Here is a 21,695-nt window from a genome sequence, read left to right on the forward strand (position 1 = left end):
CTAATCTCGTTGCACACTTGAGTACAATGACAATAAAGGGATTTCTAATTTCTAATCCTCCTTTACAGGGGAAGTCACTCCAAAAATGTTCTTTACAATAATATTGTAAGACCTGTTCATTGTTGTGTATGTGAGGGCGGGGTCAGTTGAGTAAGAGGTGACCTCACTGAGATGGGGACGAGCCAGGTTGGGGAAGATTGGCTCAGGCAGTCTGAATGTGGAGCGTGTGTGTGTGAGTTCTGGCCATCAGCTGCTTTTGTGCAATTGTGTCTTACTTTTGTTTATTAGAAACGAACAGATTGCATTAGCGACTGTGTGCATCCTTGACCATACTGACGAGCATTACATTATGTCCTATGCACCTCCACTAGTCAAAACACGGCATTCTGATTAATATTGTCCATGTGGAATATGAGTTAGGCAGCAAAATACACCCGTTTTAGACCATCTCATTTGGCCATTTTCTCAGGTGATGACCAATCACGACTCACTTGGTCTTTGAAGGTGAGCCATGATTGCTTGTTACCTGAGCCCTGAACAACTCTGATGTTATTGTCAGTTGACAGTTAATGGCAAAATTTGTGGAAAATAAATTTTCAGAATTGTTGAAGCCAATCCAAAAATTTGAATCAGTAGAGTTTGGCTCATCTCCATCAGACTCCGGTCGTGTGTCTGTGACAGGAGGAAGTCAAGGCAGTAATCAGCTTATCACGTGAAAGAGCAAAGGTTCCTGATTTAGTCGGTGAGATGGAGGGCGGGTGGGGTTTAAAGGAGGAGACAGAAAGATTTGGTAGGTTACATAACAACTCTCACTATCTACCCTTGCCTGAATGGATTTCTCCAATTTACATATTTGTAATTAATGATTGAAATTTTACACATTTTAGAGCTATTAATGACACATTTAATTACACAAATGTGATTAAAAAAAAAAGGGTTGTGCGGTGGGGTGTAGATAGACCAGCAATGTTTGAAGGAGACTCTTTCATTTCAGTTTCTGTTCTAGCATTTTGAACATGAATGAAAAAAATACAAATTAATTCCTTTTTAACATCCAAATGAGAGAAAAAAAAGAATTAGACCTAAAATGTGAATAAAATAAAAAGTAAGTATGTGGAAATGTTAAATATTTTTTAGGAAAATCAATGTAACAAAAAATAACCCAAACACAAAAAACAGTTCATCTTATTTGATCATTGAACAAAAAAGCTATGGGAACACGATACACAGTCAAACTGCCATTATCAGCCAAATGAAGTCACAGTGGCGTGATAGACTGAGAATTGTTCTGCACTATGATTGATGATCCCAAGAAGAAGAGGAAGAGAAATATTACCATGTTCACTAATTCATGATTTGCAGCGGGATCGTGGTGCCATTATGAATTTGCTGTCATCTCGCCATTTTCTCCACCTTTTCTATTTTGGGCTTCTTGAAAAGCTTAGATGTGTTTCTGCAATGACTCGTCTCAGTAGTGCTCACAATGAGGACAAGAGAGTAGATTAGGAAAAAAAGTGTGGATGGAAACCATCACGACAGCTGAATTTCTAAATCTGAAATCTGACTTGCATGTGCTTTTACAGCAGTAAATTGTTAAATATTGCTGACGTAGGGAAACGCGGTTTTGCGATTAAAGAGGCGGGAGAACCAAGGAAAAGAAGACTTACGTACGAATCTGGATGAGGCAAATGAGAAGTAATGAGAAATGAGAGGTTCTTTAAAAGCCAGTAACTAGTGATGGAATAATGAAGCTTGTTATATTTTTTACTCCTATAGTGCTCTTGGTTAAAAGATAAATGGCTATGCAATGGAAATTTATAACATTTCTACTGCATCGTTAGGTTAAGAGTGCCATCTAGAAGACTCAAAAATCACAAACTTGCTTCATGAAGCTTTATTTGTCCATCACAATCAATAACCATAATTTGAATTCCTATTATAGACAGTGAAACATTTTCATACTTACGACTGAAATACTCTGCTATCATTTGTGTCAAGTGTTGCTTTTCACTAGTGTGTTTAAAATGTAATCCTGAATTATGTCCCTGACCGCACTTTGGCACATGAGCCTCCTGTTCAGATGCAGTAAATGACGAGATGAGGAGACAAAGTCATGTGTCATTTGCTCACATTGTAACCGTTCAACCCTTTCATCTCAATCGTCCCTTTGATCCAAGAAACTTTGTTCTCCCGCCTCTCCCTGACTGGTTCCTGTTGAATGTCTATCAGTGTTGGGTCTTTCACGAACGATTCGTTCAAAAAGAACGAATCTTTTCAGTGAACGAAAGTGAATGGATCTTTGTTCTTTTCACAGCTTAGCCACGCGTGTCGACTGAGATCGGAAGCAGAAGTCCAGAGTCTGTCACCCACTCGTGAATCTTCAGGAACGACTAATCACCACCCACAGTAAGCGTCAGGTGGGGGAGGGTCTCGGCTGGATGTACTGCCTTTCACGAAGGATTCAGCGCGAGAGAGCGATGAGTTGTCACTTCTCGTTCACGAGAGAACATGTTGTCATTTCGCGTTCGCCAACGGGTCAGTGAGTGAACATGCTGTACAGCAACAATGTTTTTGATATAGCAATGATAACACAAATGCTCCAATTACAATAAGTGGAACATCACAGTGAGCACAAATATTTATTTTTATTTCTTAAAATTATTTTGGGGTATTCACCCCGAAGCCGCCGAGGCTGGTGGGAGGTTTGCATGAGTCCATGAATGAATCAATTGAACAATTCTTTTTGATGAACTGATTCTAATGTTTCATTTCAATGAAAAGAACTGAGAGAGAACGAATAGACATGATTTATCCCTTATGGGTCACCACTCTGCAAGCTTTATCAGTAATCAACTATTGTAAATCAGCGCATTGTTTTTCTAAATTGTTCTTCAAAGCTAATGCGTCACACATCTCATAATTGTTATAACAACTGTGCATGTGAAAATCTGTGTTTCGAGGTCCCATGGATGGTTTGCGTTGGTTTATCATAGCTCATGTAACTCACGCAGAAAAAAAGCCTTTTATTTCCCTGAATTATTCATCTGCTGCTATCTAGCTAACACTTTGGGGAAAGAAAACCCTCTCCAATCTAATGGGAATCATCATACAGTGTGTGTAGTTCTTTTTCAGGGGGAAACAAGCGTGGATGAGAAATTCTTTACATAACAAGATTTAGTCAAAGTAATACATTCAAATTAATTCAATTAATTGAGAAGAGACTCTAATTTCCATGGTGCGTTAGCATGTGTTTGCATGCTGAGTGCTCATGAGTGTTTTCAAAGGATTTTGTACAGCAGGCCAGGCAGAAGTGTAACCTCGACCTTTGCACTGAACACAACCACTCTGGAGCTTTCTCCACATCGTCACATATATGAGAAACATACACAAGCCAGTGTTGTTTTGCACTTGAATTCACTTAATATTCTAATAGAGAAGATGATATCAGAATACGTTCAATCCTCTGATAGTTTATGCGATTTATGGCCAACGTACTATTCTGAGTGACTTCATTGTGACAAATTTAGCTTCTGTTGTATCATTTTATTAACCGTAAAAGGAGGAGAGCCCAACGTGCTGTTTGTCTCCATGGAAATTAATTTTGTCAATGGAAATTCGTGTAGCGTCAAAAAGACATGCTCTTTGCAGGCATTCCGTTGAACGTGATGTAAAGGTGCTTAAATAATGACAGAAAAGTTAAGGTGAGCCACATCACATTAATGGTACAGCACGGAAAGCACACATCATTTCTGTAGATTTGTTAGCGGTGTTGCCACTGTTACCTTGAAAAAGTAACTTAGTAACTTTCCAGATTATTTGCTTTAAAAAGTCACTTAGTTACTTAACAGATCACTTGTTTTAAAAAAATAATGACTATTTACTTATAGTTACATACAGTAGGAACATTTTTAAGTAAAATTTTAACTTTGCAGCGCTCCTTAGTGGAGTTACTGAGAACACTAATTGTAGGTGAAATTGCTTTTGATTCTTGCTTAATATACAACTGCAGTTGTTCCACAGCCCAGGGTCGCCATTGGCATATTTCGCACTTCACAATGTGCCACACATTCTCAGTGAAAGACATGTCTGGACTGCTGGCATACCAGTTCAGTATTCACACTCTTACGACGAAGCGGCACTGTTGTCACACGTGCAGAATGTGGCTTGGCATTGTCTTACTGAAATAAGCAGTGGCATCCTTGAAAAAAAACAATACGAGGACAGAAGCATTTGTTGCTCTAAAACCTGTACATACATTTAGATATATTAAGATATTCATATGCACCCATGCCACTGGCACTAACCCTACCCAAACCATCACAGATGCAGTCTTATGAACTTTGTGCGGATAACAATTTGTATCGTCCTTATCCTCTTTGGCACCACACCCATGATTTTCCAAAAACATTTGAATTGTGGACTCGTCAGACCACAATACACCTTTGGACTTCGCAACAGTCCATCTTTGATAAGCTCGGGCCAAGAGAAGCCAATTGTGTTTCTGAGAGTTTTATTGGAAATGCATTTCGAACTCAAGGACTGGAGTAGATCTGCATCTAGTGATTAATCATGTTGATTGTGCTCTAGAGTACCGTTCCAATTTCTACATTGTCATTTCGTGTCCTATCACAGTGGTTGTCCTTGTCTCTCAGTATGAAGCCGGTGGCCCACTAATGGCTTTTCTGTCCCCACTACAGAGATTCACAAACTCCACATGACCTTATGGGAGCAAGCCAAACCAACAACAAAGCAACCCTGACATCGTGCAGCAGCTTGTGCATGTGTGTCTGGAAGCATAAGAGCTGTAGAACCGGTTGAGGCGGCGTGGTAAGAAGGAGCGAGATAACCGGGGGCTAATGGCTTCCCCACAGGGGCGTCACTTACTCCAACTCACAGTATAAAGTGGGGAACCACAGGGGAACAGCAAAACCTAACAATTCTCAAGAATTGTTGTTTGTGCTGCATAAGGGAAGTATTGAAAAAAAATTTTCAAGGATAAGTTGCGACCTACTTTTAAAGAAGTTAAAAACAATAAAGAAAATGCATTGCTCTAAAATAGCCAAATATTCAAGCTTAAATGCTTAAATGTTGAAAGGGCTTTTTAGAACACCATATTGGGCAACTTAGAATAAACAGAACAGCATTAGAAACATGAATATAGTCAAATTAAATATCTCAGATGTATAAAATAGTAAGACTAAATGTAATTAAATGCTGCTGAAGATTTTGCGCTGTGCTAGTTTTCTTTCCATTTGCACTCATATTCTAATGAGTTATTTATTACTATCTGTCGGCTACCCACTTTTGACTCCCATCCCTGCAATTGAAAATCACCAAGCCAAAACATTTGGGTGACCGTATCCAATCAGCTCTAGAACGATGTTTTCACATTTTAGGAAACCAACATGCTTTTACATCTCAAAATGACAATTGAAATGATTGTATAAGAGAAATATGAGCAATATGTGACATTCAAATACCTTTTTGGGCTAGGTTACAGGTGTCAAACAGCAACATTTAAAATAAAAGGCTCAACCTTACCAACTGACTTACATCATTTAAAGTCTTCAGACTTGACCTTGACCTTTTTTTTTTACAGATTCTTGTACTTTTTCTCTCTCTAGGTAAGTGATCAATCCTGAATGAGCTACCATAAATTTATCATGACTACTTGAAGATGACCAAGCAAACCCCCACCACTAAATGCTTAAAATCCATTTTCCAATTGCAAATTATCATCAAAATAATTTAAAACATTTCAAAACCTTAAGCTCAAACTAAAAGGAAAGGCATATTTCTCTTCCCTCGTGGAATCGAAATATTTGATTTTGACATTTCTGCCATACTGGACAATAGTGACCTGCTTTTCAAGAACCCAGCTGATCAGTACCTCAAAAAATGGCTACCATTTACCATTGTGCATCGCGTTTCATTACTAGTAGACGTAGACTCTGTATTCCACGGTTGGACACTCATCCTTTTAAGTCCGTGGATGTTCACACTGGTTAACTTTCATATGCAAAGCTGTTCTTGGGTTGCTTACAACAAATCCCTGTGGATACGATATCCTACAAAATCAAAGCCAGTATGCTCTTTGTTCACTTATCGATGCAAATCTGAAAATCTCAAGGTTGACGACTAGGGAAAACGCTTTTAAACATGCATCACCCGTCATGCATTCATTACTAATTTTGATGCAGGTTGGTTTGTTACAAACATCAGACATGCAGTTATAATACCAGACACCCAGCAATAAACTTGACCTTGTATTAAATAGTATATTGATTTTCTATTGATCACATTGTTGAACATTATGGAATTGATGGAAGCATAATTTTAAGCTTTGAAAAAAAAAAGTTGAAATTAATTCAATCGCCCCAGCTGCTATTTTAGGTTCACATTTGTACCACCAGTCGTGAACCTCACCACATTTCATTGATAAACAGTATGCATAGATTGTGCTTTAAAATAATACTTTTCTTTATGATAATAATAATAATAATTTCATATGGTCCTGTGTCCAAAAAGCAAAGCATGGAGAGTCTCCGTCAACAGCCTCTCAATTATTCACACTCTTTACTTTATTCTCGCACATTTTTCTATACATTGTATGTTTATCCCTTGTCATGTCATCATGTTGTTTTGGTAAAATAAAATAATTGATGTGTTGCCTCAAAACATATTTTCCCCAGATTAAAACACTGGGGTTTTTCTGTTGCAACAAGTTCGTATGTGTGAAATGGTCAGTTACTGACTCTAAACTACAGAATGGATCAACACGTAACAACTTGATAAGAAGCACTCCGTGGGTGGAACTCTAAACAGCTAGCGGCGGTTGAGCAGACATACTCCAAGTAAATTAACGCTGAGCGTTAAGGTTGATTTTTGGCATAGTTCACCATATCATTGTGACTGTATATATCGAACGATGCATAACACGCGCAGAAGAAAAAATTGCAAACAGCTGAGATACAAAATGGCTAAATGTGTTCACTAAATGATGATATGAAAAATAACTGGTGGTAAAACCATAGACTGTTCACATCTTCAGTAGATGTATTTGCCTTATTGAGCGGGTTGGCCATTGATGTGCTGCATAATGTTGGCCAGTGGCTGCGATTCGTCACCATGTCTGCCATACTGGATGTTGCAGATCTCTTTGTGGACTAGTGCAATTAAATGAACTGAACTTGTGACAGCTTACACATTGAGTAGCTTGCTTGTACATTTGGTTAACTTTCATAGGGTTTGTTACAGTAATAACGTATCTTTGTGTATGATTCATGTTTTTCCTAGTGTGTCTGTCTTGTTGAACTTATTGTGTCCACCTGTACTTGTCGTCCCACCACTACTGTTAGCCAATCAGCTCCCTCCAACCTTTTGTGTCTTGTCCAGGGGTTCCTCGATGTCTCGTCAATTTTTTTGTTTTTAGTGCCCTGGTTCCTCTCAGTCCTTGTCAGGTCATTGTCTACTGTTGTGTTGTCTACTGCCTTTTTGTCCATGCCACGACCAAGCCATTTTCCTAGTGTTTGTTTTGATATGTGCTTCAGTATTTTTGTTTATCTTTTAGTTTTAAACCACTCCCTGCGTCGCTTGCATTTGGGTCCTCCTCCATTCCAGTAATTGACAAATATAATAAGGCACAATCATTATTACTGTATGATGAATTCCAAAAGGAAAAACTTTTAACATAACATAACATCAGTGTTCTTGACACTTAATAACAGATTGGTTGGGAGAATCAGTGACAGAGTTGCATACAGAATATTTATGTTTAAGCACATCCCATTTGAGTCATCCATCCATCCATTCTCTGTATCGTATATCCTCACATTGGGCTTGGGTGCTGAGGAGCCTACCCCAGCTGACTTTGGGCAAGAGGCGGGGTACACCCTGAACTTGTTACGAGCCAATCACAGGACATATATAGACAAACATACAATCCATTATAATCATCTTTATGTTACTCTATGTTACGCTATTACTATGTACCACATCACATCCTCACCACTAAACTCATCCGCTCACAGGTCACTGCACGGGCATCTCTTCTCGAAAAGAGATCACCTGAGCCATGCATTTTCTTTTTAATTGGCGCTCTCAGCTCAGCAGGTGCCTGACAGCTCTCACACTAGTGTGTGTGTGCGTGTGTGTGAGTGCGTGTGCGTATATATATAGTTTATACAGAGTATACATCACCATCTATGTAATAAAACTTCATTATCATTCATGCATTTCCTACTCCCTAATCACTATAGAGGGAATTTTATCTAGCAGACTACTGTATGAGGTTCATGCATCAATCAAATGAAAAATCGTTTTTGAATACTGTTCAGGTTTGCTGTAAATAACCTTAATCCAATTGCGTAATTACAATGTTCTAGTCACTGCTAGTAAGAATTACCAAATAAATAAATAATAATATTATATCGCTTTAGTTTAAGCTGTGTGTATTTTATCATATTAATACAATATAACAAAGAACTTCTTGCCTGTTGGTGATGTGTCACACTGCTATAATATATTTTGTCTTGTGCTGAAAATCGAACAATAACCCAGAAACAGAAAATCTTTATCTGTGCAATGCCTTATGGGATAGACTGGCTTTTTCATGACCATGGGTTGTTCATTACCTTGCATTTTTTTTACCTTCTTGGGTATTGATTAATGTAAAGGGCTGCCACGTTGATAAGAACTTCTGGAATAAATAATTTTCTGAAATTATTGAAAGGAAAACAATTTCATCGTGGTTTGCGCTTACCTACATATCCGCAGGAAGCTAATTGTTTGGTCATGCGCTGACACTAACATTTGAACTCTGGTGTATGTGTAAAAAAAAAGGGAATATATATATATATATATATATATATATATATATATATATATATAGAAAGAGAGAGAGAGAGAGAGATTAATATGATAGTGTGATTTTAAAAAAGAAGCAACAAAAAATATTAGATGCAGCTCATTTATAAGTGTCGCTATTTTATTTATTATATTTTTATATCACGTGAAATAAATTAGAAATAAATGACAGGTGAGCTATTTTTAGAATAGGCCTGCAGTCAACTTCAAATGGCAATACAAAATATCGAATTCACTATTTAAGGCATTATAAAAGTATAGTGATTTATTACGAACACAGTCCGTAACTGAAATGTTTGTTTTAAACTGACCACTGTAACAGAGAAGGCTCAAAAATACAAATAAATGGCAAAGAATATAAAATAAATAAGTGAAATAAATATATACGAGTTTGTAGCGACATTCAGTGGAAATAACAAGAATTGCTTCAGACGCGTAAAGACAATTTTGTTCCTCGTGCTTTTCCGTAGGAACATATATCATGTCTGCCTCCTTGTTGGTAAGATACCCTTCATGTTTGGGTTCATTTCTTGAGTCCAAATATCACAAGTTTATATGCACCTTTACAAATGGCAACTGCTGTGACAATATTTTAACACTTGTGCCGAGTTTGCCGCCTTCGCGGTTCTGCCGTATTTTTCCGCAATGCGTAACTTTAATTGTGGTTAATTGTATGTTCGGTACCTCTGCTCACTAGACTTTACTCGGGTGCTGTCAACGGTCATCTCGGCTCCTAGTTGCTAGGCGACAATGGAGCTCCAGCCCTTTGAGATCGCCTCCCCTGCACACGAGGCTGCTCTTCTTCCTCACACAGCGTTTCTACGACGTCGAAATGTTCCTCAAATGGAGGTTTCGGACACAAAGGAGAGGGCTTATGAAGAAGAATGCGTAAGAAAATGTTCATAGAACTGTAGGCTTCTCTCCAACCTTTACAGGTGACCTTAATTTGATTTTCTCAGACGTTTTCAACGCACTTCCAAATGTGCAGTGTTTCAGTATTTTTTGTCCAACTTACTGTTCTATAACAAAGAGCTGATTGGCAAAACAGTTGTTAATTCATTTTCTACAAATATAGCCTTCATGCTGTTCACATTCTGTCATCATGATGACACCTAAAAAGTGACCAACAGTAACTTGCCATTGAGAGGCTAGAAAAGGAAGTTGGCCACTGAATTTATATTGTCATCTGGAGGTGGCCACAAAGATACTGGAAGAGTCACAGAAAGACATACAAGTGGACGTCCATGTACATTTTAAGTATCACACACCTTCCTTGAATTTTCATATCCATATTAGAAAATAACAAACTCTGCAAAATAAGCTGAGACATGGACGTTAAAACCTTTGGTGAAGTCAAAATTAAGTTCACCTGTTAAAGTTCAGCGTGAAATTTCACTGCAATGCTTCAAAGATGGTATTTTGTGAATCATGAATCTGTTTGTCTGTCTCAGTTACTACAGCTACACTCAGAGCCTTTATGGGGTTGACATTGCTGCAGCCTACTTTGTATTGTGTTTAAAGGGAGGATTTCGGTAAGTATAATTTTCTAGTTTTGAAAAATGTGTTTTCTTTTTTCTTTGAATGTGGATAAAAGATTAAAAAAAAATCTCAATTATATGGAGAAAATGAAATGACAAGCAGTGAGGTCATGATGTGGGTTTCATTGTCTCGTGTGCCCTATATAGACTGTATTGTTGGTTCCCTTTCATTAAATAAAGAAAAAAAACTGGAACCTTTTGTCTTGTAGCTGTAAAATTTATTATAATATTATTATTATAATAATATTATTTTTGGAGAAAGAATACAGCATTTATTTTTGAAATGCTCAAGCCTCTTTGTATATCTGTTGTATGCCCTCAGATTTGTTGGCCATTCAGAATGGTTCCGTGCAGACCATAGGGGCAAATTCAAATGGGAATTCTTGAATTACAAAGACACACCTCTTGAGGAAGTAGACATGAGCAATACAATCATCAACTACATTGGACTGTCCAACTTGGGTACTCGTCTTAAAATGTCTTTCCCCAATTTCAGTTTTTGCCTTTTTTAAATACGATATTTTCCTCTTATTATTTATGTGCTGCTATAACCGCGATGTTCATCAGTATTTTTGGTACTCATTCTCTCTCAGAGGGACAGCGATCTTTGCGGACTCTGTCCGTACGAGGATGCTCGGAGGTGGATGACTGGTTCTTGGCTCGGCTCCATGTGTTCCAGGACTCTCTGAAGGAGCTGGACATCTCTCATTGTCCACACATCACCACAGGTGGACTGGCTGCCCTGAGAAATCTCAAGTAATTCTCACTCATGGGACGAGACCTTCAACTAACTTTCAAATTTATTTACTCTAAAAAATAATGATGACTCCTGTTGTGTTTCATGTTCCTTTTTTGTGCAACTTTAATCTTACAGGGGACTGCGGCGTCTGGATGTGTCAGCCCTTCCAGGGATTTCAACACCTGGGTTGGTGATCATCCTGTTGGAGGAGATGTTACCACAATGTGAGATCATTGCCTCTGGTTACGATCATAGCTTAAAGGCAGAAAGAGTTGAGGAAGCGCACAGTCAAGGATGAGAAAAAGACAATTTTATTGGAAATTTAAAAAATCCAATATAAATAAAGAATAGTCTCAAGTACTATGGACCGACTTTTTTGTTTTCTATCCACATTAGATTATTCAGATTGCATCTCCAGTATGTATTGTGTTTGTCTTTGTACGGAAGGAGAATTTTGTCTTTCTATAAAAATCAAGAATTTGTTAAAAATCTGTGTTTACATTATGTTTTCAAAAAAAGGCTGATCTAATCTTATTTGATTCATTATATTATTTGTAAATGCATGACTTTAATCTGTGAATCCGCAGGGGCACAAATAAAATTGGATGATCGATTGCAGGCTACATCATCAGAGCTGGAACATAAATTCTCATTTAAAAAAGATAACACTCTGTTTATGTAGTTCAACAATCAATGTCATCAATATATTTATGCTTGCAGTGAGAATAGAATGAAATCAGTCTTTACTGTCATTGTTGTACATTATATATGTTAGATCATTATGTTATTTCCCTGTGTGTGGGGTGGCAAATACTTGTGTATACCACGTACACTGCAATGTATGCATAAATATACACTAGTACTTGCAATACCTGTGAAAATCGGGTAATACAAACAACAAATCGTGTGGCAAAGTATCAAAAGTGTCCCTAATATTTTGGCAGATGATAATACTGTATTATATATTATGTCTCTGCAAAATGCAAGATTATAGATTAACCGCTAAAACTATAATCCATTTTGGGACCCAAACTGATCACCCGGCGAGTAGGTGACGATGATTGTGACTAAGACAACAAAGGCGAGTTTGGTAAATAAATCAACATCAATTTTGTATGCTGCAGTGTTTACTGTATGGTGCCATATGCTTGCAACTGGTAGTTGAGAGGATTTGACTGCAGCTTTCCCATGCATGTGTTGACGACATCGGTTCCTTCTATCTTGTACAGTAGGTATTACAAGCCTGACACCAATTTGTTTCTATTTGTGTATTTGAAACCATGCAAGTGTACGTGTTGTATATATTGTATCATTGTATACATGTTAAAATCTATTACGAGGGGAAATACTGCTAAGGTAGGAACCAATAGAGGCCTGTAATAGCACATGATTGGAACACGGATGATGTTCTTTGACGGACAATAACATAGGCGAACTAGCAGACGGCGAAGTAACCGAGTTGAAACCTGTAGTGTCAAAACAGTTTCGGTTAAACCGGTTGTCATTCATATCATTGTGCTTGAAAGGATTTCATAGGCGAATAAATGTCCGAGGCATCAGGTAGGAATATTGTCATTTCAACACTCGCTCAAGATGTACTAGGCACTGTTTCGTCTCTTTAGCTTGCGCCGCGTTATAATTTGGTGAATTATCATTCCAAACAAGTTCCATTTGCATGTTGGGTTTGTATTTTAGAATCTCCTAACAACAAAGAAGAGGAGGAAGCTACACATGAACCAGGGGTAAATAATAATCAAGTAATAAAATAAAATAGAATCATTCTATGCTTGTTGACAGCGGCGCTGTTGGTAGCTGACGCAGCTAACTCGTGACCGCAACGATTGCAAAAACGAGACAAATTTTAATTTTAACAACGGAAAAGCTGAAGAGTGAATTTCTGAGTCATTCAATACAAAGTACATATACAACAGAACTTGCCTGTCGTGAATCACCGATTAACTATTTCATCCGCGTGGTTGCTTGTGGTGTGGCGAGGCGTTAAGACTCGATCGGACAATGTTTATGTAAATTGTAAACATGATATTATGAAATGGTTTTCACACTCGTTTGCTGCACATGTAGTCACTAGTAAAATGTCAGTGTTTTTCCCGACAGGAGCAATCCGACGACAGCAGTGAAGGGGAAGCAGCAGGAGACTCTGACAGTATGTCATTAACATCTTGTTAATTTCCTGGTTATTAAATGTCATTCTTGTGAATTTTTTTTATTTATAATTTATATAATGTTTGTGTAAATACTCCCAGCCGAAATTATTTTCTCATATATAATTTATTAGAAACATTAATCTTTATTTCCCTTTTCAGTCAAATCTGTTTTATTTCCTCAACATTTTTTTTTTTTTTAATTTATTACACTAATGAAGAAAGGAAGGGTAGAGAACTCGATCAATCAATCAATGAATGATCTATTATCCTCCCAGTGGACTTCTTGCGGAACTTGTTCTCCCGCACTCTGGGAATCGGCTCCCCAGAAAAGCTTTTGGATGACTTGACTTTGGAAGGAGTGGCCAAATACATTCTGAGTGGCAAATGTGAGTCTCCATCATGTACTTTCACCTCAACTGACCTTTACGAGTAGGTTTACTGAGAGGCGCTCCTTACAGGTAAAAACATCATCTGCATGGCTGGAGCTGGCATATCAACATGTGGGTATCTGACAGGCGTCAAACATTTAGTAGTGGTAGACAAACATTTGTACTTTAACTGGATGCCACCATTTTAAATCTGTTCAACTACAGCGGCTGGGATTCCTGATTTTCGCTCACCTGAGACTGGGCTATATGCAAACATGCAGAAATATAATTTGCCCTACCCGGAGGCCATCTTTCAAATAGATTACTTCAAGGTCAGTTTATTTTTTTTAAGTTAAAAACAAGCAGATGAAGAAAATTTAACATTATAACTTGACATGAATTCATTCAACTAGAATAATGTAGTATGTCCATTGTGACCATATTTTCCTCTCACTCACCTTTAATAATATTTTACGTCCAAGGGCAATATATTTTCAACCCTTACTGACCCAGTTTCCTCTTTCTGTCCTAGAAACATCCGGAGCCCTTCTTTGCTTTGGCCAAGGAGCTTTATCCAGGACAGTTTAAGGTAGCACATGTTGTATAATGCTGCCAAGGAGGCCACAATAAATACTAGAATCTATTCTTTCAATGATGTCAACAAAGGAATAGATTATTGTGTTGTTTGTTCTCTTTTGATTAACTTTTTTTATTAGCCCACCATGTGTCACTACTTCATGAAGCTGCTGAAGGACAAAGGCCTCCTGAGACGTTGCTACACACAGGCAGGAAAATCAACTCACTTCACCTTGTTCACTTAACTAGCATCACTTGCAACATTGTTTCTTTATTAACGCCAATGTCTTGGTGATCATTTAGAATATTGACACCCTGGAGCGAGTGGCCGGGCTGGAGGGCAGCGATCTAATTGAAGCCCATGGAACCTTTTTTACGTCCCACTGTGTCAAATTCACTTGTCGCAAAGAGTACAACTTGGACTGGATGAAAGGTGGGCTTTTTTCCACCTTTTGACATGATAAATGCTTTCCAAGTGACATAAGGACAACTTAATTTTGTTACTTGAGGTGGAAATTAATTTTTTTTCTTTCGTTTGTAGAAAAAATCTTTTCTGATGATATTCCCAGATGTGAAAAATGCAAGAGTCTGGTCAAACCAGGTCAGTTTTCTTCCCTCTTTTGTCTAATAGTTCCTCCTTTTATTCCTGTAATATTCCCAGTCGTGCACATACACCTTTAACAAATCATAAATTTATGTGTCACTTTTCTCCAACATTCATACTCTATGGCAATGATTCTCCTAGTGTGGTATGCATTCCACTAGTAGCAAACAAAATAATCATCAAATGCACTAGTGAACAGCAAATTTTAATCAGAAACGGCATCATGGGTCCAAACATGAATTTTTTACACTGGTTTCAAAAGTATATTTTGTTTTCTTTTTCTCCAGCACATCAGGTTTTTAATTTTGTTGTTGTTTTATAGGTGAAAAATTGCACAATACAGTATGTACCATGTGATGTAATTTATGGCTGTGACGTTTCAAAAACAGATTGCACCTGTTGCTGAAACTAATCCATAATTCTTGAAAATTATTAAATATTCCTGTAAAATTTATTATTATTATTATTATTATTATTTCTACTATTATTATTATTATTAATGCTGAGAGCGGAAAATGAGGACGGATTCAGAATCAATATGCACGAAACATAATTCTAGAAAAGAGTATGTGTATCTGATTAAAAACGTTTGTAAATATTTGTTGACCACTGAGATTGTAGTAGCTGTTGAACAGATTGTTCATGAATTCTATAATTTCCGATTGTCTGGGAGGTCATGAAGGTAACGGGTTTGATTGGTAACTTGATGAAGGAGTTGAGAGGTGGGAGCGAAAGGAAGCAATTTGCTTTATAATGTATATTATTTAATATTACTGTCGAAAATGCAACATTACTGTAACATTTTACACTTTCCGTTCTGCTCTGGCTTCATCTTTTCTTATTCCAAGATATTGTCTTTTTTGGAGAGAACCTACCAGTACGGTTCTTCACATCAATGAAGATGGTAAGCTGACAAGTACACCTATTGTACATGTTTACAAATGATGTGTAGCATTCATTTCCTTTTTGCACATTCAGGACTTCCCACGTTGTGATCTTCTGATCATCATGGGAACATCTCTGCAGGTCCAGCCTTTTGCAAGTCTGGTTAGCAGGTACTACACTTCATCTTCTTTAAACTGAGTCTACATACAGCAACTTTGAGGCTAATTGTTTTTGTTCTCCCTTGCTTTGTTCTGCTTAGGGTTTCAAAAAGCTGCCCAAGGTTGCTCATCAACATGGAAAAAACAGGCCAGGTGAGCTTCTGTCCTTGTACAGGTTGCCCTGGCTTACCAGTGGGCTTCCTTTATGATGGTGACAACATAACCGGAATTCATAGCCTGTGTGGTGGTCTATAAGTAAACACAATAACTATTTCCATAAAGCACTTCTAGCCATAATTATAAAACAGTCAAGTGAAAAATAGTACCAATAAGTTTGATGGTAACCGAGCATGCCTTTTTGTGAAAAAAGTAGTTCAATGTGCACCGTTTGTGCTGTTGTACAGTATATGGTAGGGGTCCTCAATCCAGTTCCTTGAGATCCGCTGTCCTGCCTGTTTTCCATCTCTCTATTTTGCAACACATCAGATTCAAATGATCAGATAATCAGCAAGGTGTGCAGAAGCTGGATAACAATCGTGATCATTTGAATCAGGTGTGTTGCAGCATGGAGAGATGGAAAACGCCGGCCCTTGAGGAATTTGATTGAAGACCCCTGGTATATGGTATCTAATTTACGTTTTCTTTTGCTTTTAATTGAGCGTCTGCTATTCTTTGAGCTAAATATTTTTTGTGTGTGTGCAGGCTGATCCTATGTTAGGTCTGTTGGGTTTTGGAGGAGGAATGGATTTTGACTCGGACAAGGCTTACAGGTAATGTGATTGTGTTACCAAGTTTTTTTTTTAGTTTTGTTTGTCTTTTTAACATTAACAAGCAGTCGGGGAAACAGCTCACAGAAAGCTGACACATTCAAAGAAGTATCTGAGTGTCCAAACATGGAAATTGCATTATTATCTCTTATCTATTTATTTGTATTGTTTGCTTGTTTGTATCATCTGCGAGTGGTCCACAAATATTGTCAGAACAATTGTGAACATAACTGCCATATCATAAGAAAATCTAGAGTGATACACCCCAAAATGTGGACAGCAAAGTAACTGGAAAACTGGAAACTTGTGGTGGGGGTAATAGTTACGTCTATAACATGCACATTGTAGCACATACCAGCAGAGGGCGTCAAAGACAAAGATTGAATGAGCTCTTTATTATAATTTGTGCAGAAATGTCTTGTTTTCCTGGGGTGGGTTGATATTTAATTCATTTATTTTTTTGCGAACACAACTAACACAAAAGAATGGCAAAAAAAAAGCTCAGATCAAAAATACAAAATAGAAAACTGGCCTCAGGCCTGAATTAGATTTTAACATTTAATTGGTTACCTTTAGTTGGCCTGGATGTTTGATAACAGCAATTATTAATGATGCGTTCACTTGCTAGCTACCACAATTCGTCCGGACCATGACCACAATCGAAGACCACAATCCATCAGCCCTATTATATTGAGGACAAATTCGGTTGAAGTGTCATTGTAATTTAATCGGCTTCATGCGTTGCATTTGACCACGAAGAAGTTTGTGCAACAGTAAGAAACAGTTTGTGAACGCCTGAATGGTTTCCTTCTGCTCACTCTTACATGTTGTATGTAAATAGACATCCGGTTAGGCTGTAAATCATACAAAGTACTTCAACTTTGCCACCACATTCAAGGTGGCAAAATGGAGCGCTCATTGAAGATGTTTTATTCACTTCCTGCTTGGAGATGTAGCAACAGTTTTAAAGCATTTGGACTGACAACAAAGGTCATTATGGAGTGATGGATTTTACTATTGTGATTTATTTTTTCATTCGTTTCAAACATTTTTATTCAACAGTATAACAAATCAAGAACAATATAAAATAAAAATGAACTACTAAAAATGGACACAAAATACACCTTAAAATGGAAACATAATTTTGAAGTTATGATCCTACATACATACAGCATCATTCCTACTTGCAAATGTGCATGATCAAAAATTGACAATTGATTGCTGCTTTCTTCTGGTGGCTCCCGGCTAGTTATTAGCCGCTAAACTGCTAATGTTCACGTCGGCAGACTGTGCAAACTCTGCTCACATTTTCATACTTTCCACTTCATCACTTTGTTGCTACTTGCTCAAATAATTCAACAGATTTGCTGTACTGCCTTGTGTTTTTTTCTTTTTTTTTTTTTTTCTTGTTTGCCTTGCACAACGACTTCCTCCGTCGCTCTGGAGATACCGCCACAAAATCAATGGGAAGGAAGGACTCAAGGTCAAAATTGCTTAATCTGCTGAATCTTACACCATATCATCATCAGCTGCTCGTTTAGCTTCACATTCAGTCATTGTTACTATTACATTCGGTTTACTGCTACATCTTTTCATTCATCAACCGGATTCGGTTTTCAACTTGCTCATCAAAGTTAAGCGGAAAAGCTGTTCTCTGACTGACTGCAGTCACGCACATTTTAACTGCGCCTGATGGAGTAAATATTCTCACAGCTCGCAGCTGGTCACGTATTATCATGATGTCAATTCATGTAATCATCCAGCCGTAATAAGATTGTAATTGACGGTGGGAGGGGCTAATGGTCTGCAATTGTCATCTGTCTCTGTGCGGCCCAGTACCAAATGGGCAGAGGTAGTTTTTTTTTGTTGTTGTTTTTCGTTTTTTTTTTATCACCAGGCAAGGCAGGCAGCTGCCAGGTGCCCCAAGGCCAGGCCTCTAGCGCCATCTTGTGGCTTATTTTGGCTAAATGGCGATTGTCTTTTTGCACGTGCATTCCATTTATTTAACCTCCAGTTCGTTCAAAGTAATGGAGATGAGCTTATTTTTTTTTTGTGTGTGTGTGTTCGGAATAATTTCCAGCAGTTAAAAGATTCGAGTTTGATTTTTATTTGAACAATGAGTATGTTTTAAGTTAATTGACACTTCAATTACCTAGTATGTTCTTTATTCTGCTAAGTTACTGAAGTACTCAACGACAGTGAATTTGGTAGTGTGTGTTCGGCACTAAGAATATTAAGAAAAATATAGTGTGATCTTGTTCGAACCGCAAATTAATTTTCGTGTGTGCGGGCGTGCGTGTGTGTGTGTGTGTGTGTTCCCTTTGTTGCCCAATTAAATGGCACCTGCTTTAGCTAGTCATATTTGGCTAAAGGTTTGTTTTCATCGTAGCTATTTATGAATATTCTACAAATGACAAAATCAACAATACAATATAACTTTATTTATATAGCTTATTACACAACGCCTGGAGCTGTAACAAAGCACTTTTCATAAAAGCGTCATCTAAATTAGCAGGAAATTAGAACAAAAATTAAAACTCATATACAGTAGATACCAGCAGAACAGAGAGAGTGGGCTGCATCGGGTGAACTACTGGTGGTTGGGGACCACTGGCATAGATGATATATTGTGGGCTTTTCTCCCTCACCAGGGATGTTGCTCAAATCAGTACGTGTGACGATGGCTGTCTGGCTCTCGCTGACCTGCTGGGATGGAAGGTAAGTTTCCATTTTTCTGTCATATCAACTCCTGTTCCTTCCGTTTGATTTATTTGTTTTAATTTCTGTTCTTGTGACTTTGAACCCTTTTCTGTATCATGTTACAAACCCCCAAAACAGTACTACCTTGACTTATGATTTGTTCTGAGAAAAAAGTCAGTCCACTTGGTTGCGTCCCCCACAAAAATTGAGTCACAGTTATGACTTTGAGCCGTTAATTGACCGGGACAAAGATTTACACTCAAATTCAAGATGAGAACACTCACAAAGAGCTGCTGTAGGCCACCAAGTCATGCCTTAACGCTCACATGCACACTAAAGGGTGAAATGAGGCCAACCTGACTTGAGCAACTCCTGACGTCAATCACCAGGCCGCATCCCGTCAAGGCACACAGCCACCACACACATTTTTATTTTTGTTATATTCTAATGTTGTTGTTTTTTTTTAATACAATAATATAATACGGTGCTAAGTTTCTTCACTTAAAAACACATGACGTTTTTGGGTGTGATACAAAAAATTAATTGAATTTCAATTAATTTCAAGGGGGAACATTGATTTGATATTCAAGTGTAAGTGTTACGAGCCAATTGAACTTGTAAGTCAAGGTACCACAATATTTCATTGTGCATTAGAAGTGATCACAACCATCCTCACACACAATTCTGAATGTATTGCATGTTAGAGAACGAAATGCCAGAAGACTATGCTGCTCTCATTACACCACATTTTTGTCTCCGTGTGTCATTCGCGTCAGCATTAGCCACAAAAATGAAATTGTCTCTCGTCTACAGGCAGAGTTGGAAGAATTAGTGAAACGGGAGCATACCAGGATTGACAGCCAAGAGGAGGAGGAAAAGACAAGTGAGAGCAAAGGTGCAAGCGCTTCATGAGTGGCATAAGAAGAAGTGAAGTCTTTTGGAATGTTTAGTGCTATTGGAGGTTGTCCTTGAAGGTGGATTATGAGCTATGGATTATTATATTTATTATTTACAGCTGAAGCTTCCAGTGCAGACTATTCCTCTCACGTATGCCATGCTTTTGTAAACCAGTTTTTTTTTTTTTTTGCACTTCAATTAAGGTAACTTGCTTCTCATTTTTTATGAATGAGAGTGTGGGCTCTCACATCACACCGCTCTCTGAGCTCGCCTGCATGGGTTGTTTTTACTGCAGTGAGATTTCTCAACTGCTTTTTACAATTCACCGTAAATTGACTTAGTTTAGACAGTGGAGAGTAATACATTTACTACCAGAGTGGCAAGCTGGAAAAATGTTAAGCAGATCATTTGATGTTTGTCTATGTCTTCATCAAATTATTACCATTTTACATCACTTCAGGTTGTATGGGTCCGCATAATTATATCACAGACGTCTTTGTAAGTAAACGAGGTGGATTGTTAATATATTAGTGCAATATTATGAAGAGGTGAAATGTTAATTTGTCTGTGATTTAAAGGGGAAGACAACCCAAAAAGTTTCTTTACAAAAATATGTTCTATGCAACATGCATAAGCCAAGCACTAAGTTTAGGCACATGGAACATTTTACTGCAAAGAATCTTTTGGCGTTGACTTCACTTTTAATTAACATCCATTTATTTTGAATTTGTCATATTTGACAGCTTAGTGTGTGTTGCATGAAATAATACTGTAATTAACAGTGAATGAGATGCAGTAACACAAATGGGATCACGGTAAGAGTATGAGTGGGGGCATCATCTGATGCGGCAACACATTAACTTGTCTATAAAAAGTTATGAAAACTAAATGTTTGGCAATAAATTTTATCTTTATAAAACTCATTGTGTTTCTTCTTTTATTGAAGTGTTGGTGAAAGTAATTTACATTTGGCTACCCTGCTGTTTCCACAAAACTTTGCAAATGGTAATCATTCATCCTATCAAGACATTTTGGAAATTTCAAGGCTTTCAACTCTGTGGAAAACATTAGCGGAAGGCCTTTTTCTCATCTAGAAGGCCTGTTGGACTTGTGAAATGGAGCTGAAGCATGCGACCAGCTCAAATTTGCTTCAATATTGCTTTCTCGTGGGTATATTTAGGTGTCCCAAACCTTTACGCATGTCATGTATTTGTCGTTTCATATATATCAGTTTTTGCACTTGTTGGATGTATTAAGAACGCTAAACATTTTCTAAATAAAGAGGAAATAATCTAAGATTACACAGACTATTGCTTGACTTTACTTTGATCATTTTTTTTTTGTTGATAATGGTAAATTTGAACCAAAAGACGACATTGCTGTCTGTAAAGAAAGACCACGTAATGTCACGCAGTTCTTGTATGACTAACTTG

The 21,695-nt window shown here is 37.7% G+C and overlaps 2 protein-coding genes across 5 annotated transcripts; both read left to right on the plus strand.

The window, feature by feature from the left end:
• Positions 1-9,306: 9,306 nt before the first annotated feature.
• Positions 9,307-12,322, plus strand: dmac2 (distal membrane arm assembly component 2). Of its 2 annotated transcripts, XM_088300446.1 has the most exons (7): positions 9,307-9,364; positions 9,563-9,753; positions 10,317-10,397; positions 10,726-10,865; positions 10,997-11,159; positions 11,278-11,366; positions 12,267-12,322. In XM_088300446.1, exons 1-7 carry the CDS (start codon positions 9,347-9,349, stop codon positions 12,305-12,307), a joined length of 723 nt encoding a protein of 240 aa, XP_088156572.1. In that variant the 5' UTR covers positions 9,307-9,346; the 3' UTR covers positions 12,308-12,322. The 2 variants fall into 2 exon arrangements, with proteins under 2 accessions (XP_088156572.1, XP_088156571.1); XM_088300445.1 differs by lacking the exon at positions 12,267-12,322 and having other exon boundaries at positions 11,278-11,646.
• On the plus strand, positions 12,292-21,181 carry sirt2 (sirtuin 2 (silent mating type information regulation 2, homolog) 2 (S. cerevisiae)). Of its 3 annotated transcripts, XM_088300442.1 has the most exons (16): positions 12,509-12,702; positions 12,838-12,884; positions 13,258-13,306; positions 13,583-13,693; positions 13,766-13,807; positions 13,901-14,007; positions 14,208-14,264; positions 14,392-14,460; positions 14,555-14,684; positions 14,793-14,852; positions 15,704-15,759; positions 15,834-15,910; positions 16,000-16,051; positions 16,601-16,668; positions 19,317-19,383; positions 20,179-21,181. In XM_088300442.1, exons 1-16 carry the CDS (start codon positions 12,687-12,689, stop codon positions 20,275-20,277), a joined length of 1,107 nt encoding a protein of 368 aa, XP_088156568.1. In that variant the 5' UTR covers positions 12,509-12,686; the 3' UTR covers positions 20,278-21,181. The 3 variants fall into 3 exon arrangements, with proteins under 3 accessions (XP_088156570.1, XP_088156568.1, XP_088156569.1); XM_088300444.1 differs by lacking the exons at positions 12,509-12,702; positions 12,838-12,884 and adding an exon at positions 12,292-12,370; XM_088300443.1 differs by lacking the exon at positions 12,838-12,884 and having other exon boundaries at positions 12,510-12,702.
• Positions 21,182-21,695: the final 514 nt, after the last annotated feature.

This window comes from Idiotropiscis lumnitzeri, chromosome 7 (genome assembly GCF_059441095.1).
Source record: "Idiotropiscis lumnitzeri isolate Australia: NSW breed Sydney's pygmy pipehorse chromosome 7, RoL_Ilum_1.0, whole genome shotgun sequence".
In the NCBI taxonomy this organism is placed as follows: Eukaryota; Metazoa; Chordata; class Actinopteri; order Syngnathiformes; family Syngnathidae; genus Idiotropiscis; species Idiotropiscis lumnitzeri.

What these genes read in the sequence shown, in the direction of transcription:
- dmac2 (XM_088300445.1), top strand. An exon ending in CATTGGACTGTCCAACTTGG is followed by an intron (nt 10,866 to 10,996) that starts GTACTCGTCTTA and finishes ATTCTCTCTCAG; the next exon opens with AGGGACAGCGATCTTTGCGG. An exon ending in GCTGCCCTGAGAAATCTCAA is followed by an intron (nt 11,160 to 11,277) that starts GTAATTCTCACT and finishes TTAATCTTACAG; the next exon opens with GGGACTGCGGCGTCTGGATG.
- sirt2 (XM_088300442.1), top strand. An exon ending in TGAGACGTTGCTACACACAG is followed by an intron (nt 14,461 to 14,554) that starts GCAGGAAAATCA and finishes GTGATCATTTAG; the next exon opens with AATATTGACACCCTGGAGCG. An exon ending in CAAGAGTCTGGTCAAACCAG is followed by an intron (nt 14,853 to 15,703) that starts GTCAGTTTTCTT and finishes TCTTATTCCAAG; the next exon opens with ATATTGTCTTTTTTGGAGAG.